Genomic DNA, 3,849 nt, shown 5'->3' with positions numbered 1-3,849 from the left:
GTATAAGAGATGACCATTAGGTGGACTGGATGTCCACCTAGTGGTCATCCCTTATACATGTATATATATATATTTATAGATAGAGTGATAAATTGAATATTAATTCAATTTAAAACCAAGTGGCCTAGCATATAAAAAAATCTGAAAATTCAGAAAAAATTGTACTACACGTGTATAAGAGATGACCATTAGGTGGACTGGATGTCCACCTAGTGGTCATCCCTTATACATGTATATATATATATTTATTTATTTATCTATTTATATATTTATTTATTTATAAGATATATCAGTTTCAAATTTTGGCACAAAGTCAGCAATTTGGAGGTAGATGTACATATTTTCACATATTTTTTATAGTTTCAGAAAAATATTTAAACCAACCTGGCTTTTCATTATTATATTCTCTTCTTTCAATCTATCATTGATATTATCACCATCATCAACAATTTTCTGTACAAATAGATATTAGATAAATATTATAGTCAACCCTTACAGATATTTATGTATGGAATAGTTTCTGGAAATAATTATGCATAGAATAGTTACAACTAAGGAACTGAAGACAAAAAAATCAATAATGGCTATATTACTTTCAAATCACCAGCTTCTGTCCAACCACCAAAGTTAAGCAACACAAAATCAATTACCATGCAGATTTTGCATTTAATTTGAATGTTCAATCAATTATATTTCCTCTCAGCATTACATTCTATGATGACTTTTTTCTATTTTTTAAATGTCTTTTATATTTACTTTTGTAATGTATTTGGTTGTTGACTGAAGTGGCAAATATATATTCTAGGCTTTCACATTAACTTTGAAAAATCATTTTCCCATAGCAGTAAAAATGAACTGTCTTTTAGTGTGGCATGAAGCAAACGCTAACTATCCTTCATTGATGTACTTCAAAATTGAACATGTCTATTGTTTGTAGTCTTCAATCACAAGCCAAAGTATTTTGATGAGGCACATAAACATGTTCCTTGAATCTATTCAGATAAACATGACTCCTGATGAACTTTTGAGCATGATATGAGACCGCAGGGCCATTCTAACTTTGAATAATACAAAGTTAATTCCACAATAGATAGTGAAATTACAACAGTGGACAGTAGAACAATAATATTACTGCATTGAGTATTTATCTCAAGGATTTTATTTAAAGTTTTACTCAGCCATTGCATAAATTTATTCATACACTGATAGGAACTTCCTTCAAATATATTTGAATATATAACACTGAATGGAAGATATGAGAAAATGTTTTGATTTCTTTACCAAATTTCCAAACAATTGTTAAGAGTATAACTTTAATATAAATTACCTTAAGTCTTAAATAATCTTCAGTTGTTTGATCAATATCCTTGACAGCTTCTGCCAACTTTTTGGTCAGTTTTTCAACTTGCTCTTTCAGTTCTTCATTAGCATCAGTTAAATTCTGTGTAAATGAAAATAGAAATCTGAAATTATGTCATTTGTCTTATTTCAAGAAAAGTAGGAGCAATCAACAGCGCCAAGAAATAAATCGATATAGATTAGAGAAAGGGGTATGAGATTTGTTTCTAAGAGAGATGCATTAGGTACTGCTTCTGTTTTAGCTGTTTCAAAATTCGAACATTGTTCATGGATACTAACGTGGAAGAGAAATAATTATCAAGCAGATTGTTAATTAGATTCTCAATTAAACACTGTCATGTCTTTGATACCATATTCTTGATGAGGGTAGGAATGAAAAAAGTACGATTTTTTTTTAATTGCAAATTACCACAATATCTATCCTCATATACAGAATTAAAAATCATGGCAAAGTCTCATTCCGTAGACCAAGATGGTTGTTTTAAGGGACAGAAACAATGGTACCCTTCTCAAAACTAGTTTTGTGATCAAAGAAAATTTTTTGTTACTTTTCATGGTTTCCATTTTATATTTTTATTTGCATTATAACAAAACGTCATTAATGACAAAGTATTTTAACAAAGTATGAAAGCCTCTTTAAATTAATCATTTTTCAACTCTGCAGTATATCATATTATTTTATCTATATTTTTTTTAAATATGATTTTGTCCCAAACAAGGCTTGAGACCACTGAAGCATAAGAGACTACAAAGAAGGGGCTTATAAATTCAAAAGATGTTACTTGACTTAAAACTTGAAGGATTGAGTATCATAGACCAGAAGGAAACAAGACGGTAGTAGTAAGTTCCAGAGAGCAGCAGTTCAAGGAAAGAAAGTATTAGAATAAAAGGACTTCAAAGTAGAGATACTTAAACCTGTAATTCTTCCATTGCCTCACCAAGCTGTCGATTCTTTTGTAATACTTTTTCTTTATATTCCAGATCTCCTTCTTTCTGATGCAATAAATTATCTCTTTGAGATTGTAGCTGCATTTTATAGTCACTGATGTCCTGTCTCATTTGATCATTCTAGAAGTATAAAATTGTACAAATACAAGTACTATTACAAAATAAAACATAGTAAAGATGAGAAATATAGTAAAAAAAAAACTGAACTTGATGCTTTATGGTAAAAATAATTTTCTTTCTTATATTTCTCTGCATTTGATAAAAAGACCAGGTAAAATCTGAGGTTCCCATACAAAACAAGGCTAATTAGAATACATCAATCTTACAGCAAGAAGAGAAATTTTGTCATATTTATTGATGTAAAACATATTTTTAAATCTTCCCATCTATACAAGAAAGTACTGGTTAGATCTAAGAATAAGGATGTAAAATAGGAAGTGTGAACTGTTTCTAAAGTTTGATAGTGGCCTTAATGAATGCAGCAGTTTTTAGTGGAATAGAACAATGCATGAAAGAGATTTAAATCCAATACAGAAAGAATATGTTTTTCTTACTTCTTGGCGCAGAACACTCTTTTCTCTGTCAAGATCAATGATCTGTGAATTATACTGAAAGTAAAAAAAAGAATGTCTTTCATATATGATATATGATATATGATGATGGTACATTAATTTGATACCAGCTAGATAGAAACTAGTATATGTTTATATATATATAATTTAAAAATATAAATAAAATAAGATTTAAATATAAATTATATATATATATATATATAGGAGAAAAAGGAAAAATATACTTATATACATATATAAGAATATATAAAATGATATACACATATTTACACATTTGTTGGATGGCTGTTAACTACTGAAGTGTTCCTCTACCAACTACTCTGCCTATATATCTGAGCACACCTGTCAATGCTGTGTATGCCATAAGGTCTGCAAATCTAACGGAGGCCTCAAAAGACATTTTAAAATCTACAAAGATCAGAACTTAACTGCAGCTCTTGGTGGTCCAAATTAGATATGCAATCTATGTGGGTGTTTTTTCAATACATTGTCTGGTTTAAAAAGCCACATCAGACGCCATGAGGGATCTAAGGTACAAGTACAAGAGGTGGTCAGACTCTGCATACAGAGTAGATAACCACCATATATTTGTGGATGCGTGCGTGCATGTGTAACTATTTGGACTTTGGTTATATGTCTATTAGTATGCCAGTTAAAGCACATTCACTGTTTGGGTTACCTGATGTCATCCTGCAACCCCCAAATTATTCTACCTTCTGTCTGTGCACCAACGTACAATGAGCAAGAACAATTTGCCAAAGAGAACTCAGTATATTTAGTGGGATATCTTTTTTCACACCAAGCACCTGAAGTGACACAGCCTGCACTAATTGATGCAACACAACCAGAGGCAAAATATCCTACCCCAACGGGACACCTGCAGAATAGGTTGAAATGGCCGTTATGGTGAATAAAGATTCATACTAAATCCATCTTCCATTTCCTTCATCAATTATATATATATATATAT

At 30.5% G+C, this 3,849-nt stretch overlaps 1 protein-coding gene across 1 annotated transcript in view; it reads right to left on the bottom strand.

Moving 5' to 3' along the window:
- The window catches only part of LOC106870974 (centrosomal protein of 290 kDa-like), a 92,127-nt gene that overhangs the window by 73,036 nt on the left and 15,242 nt on the right, over positions 1-3,849 (bottom strand). The window contains exons 6-9 of the mRNA XM_014917224.2: positions 2,862-2,915; positions 2,275-2,427; positions 1,328-1,441; positions 385-453 (exon numbers count right to left, since the gene is read on the bottom strand). Of these exons, the coding sequence (XP_014772710.2) occupies positions 385-453; positions 1,328-1,441; positions 2,275-2,427; positions 2,862-2,915 (390 nt within the window). The remainder of the gene's footprint in view (positions 1-384; positions 454-1,327; positions 1,442-2,274; positions 2,428-2,861; positions 2,916-3,849) is intronic.

Source organism: Octopus bimaculoides, chromosome 2 (assembly GCF_001194135.2).
Source record: "Octopus bimaculoides isolate UCB-OBI-ISO-001 chromosome 2, ASM119413v2, whole genome shotgun sequence".
Classification (NCBI taxonomy): Eukaryota; Metazoa; Mollusca; class Cephalopoda; order Octopoda; family Octopodidae; genus Octopus; species Octopus bimaculoides.
This window is presented reverse-complemented; position numbering and strand designations above follow the sequence as displayed.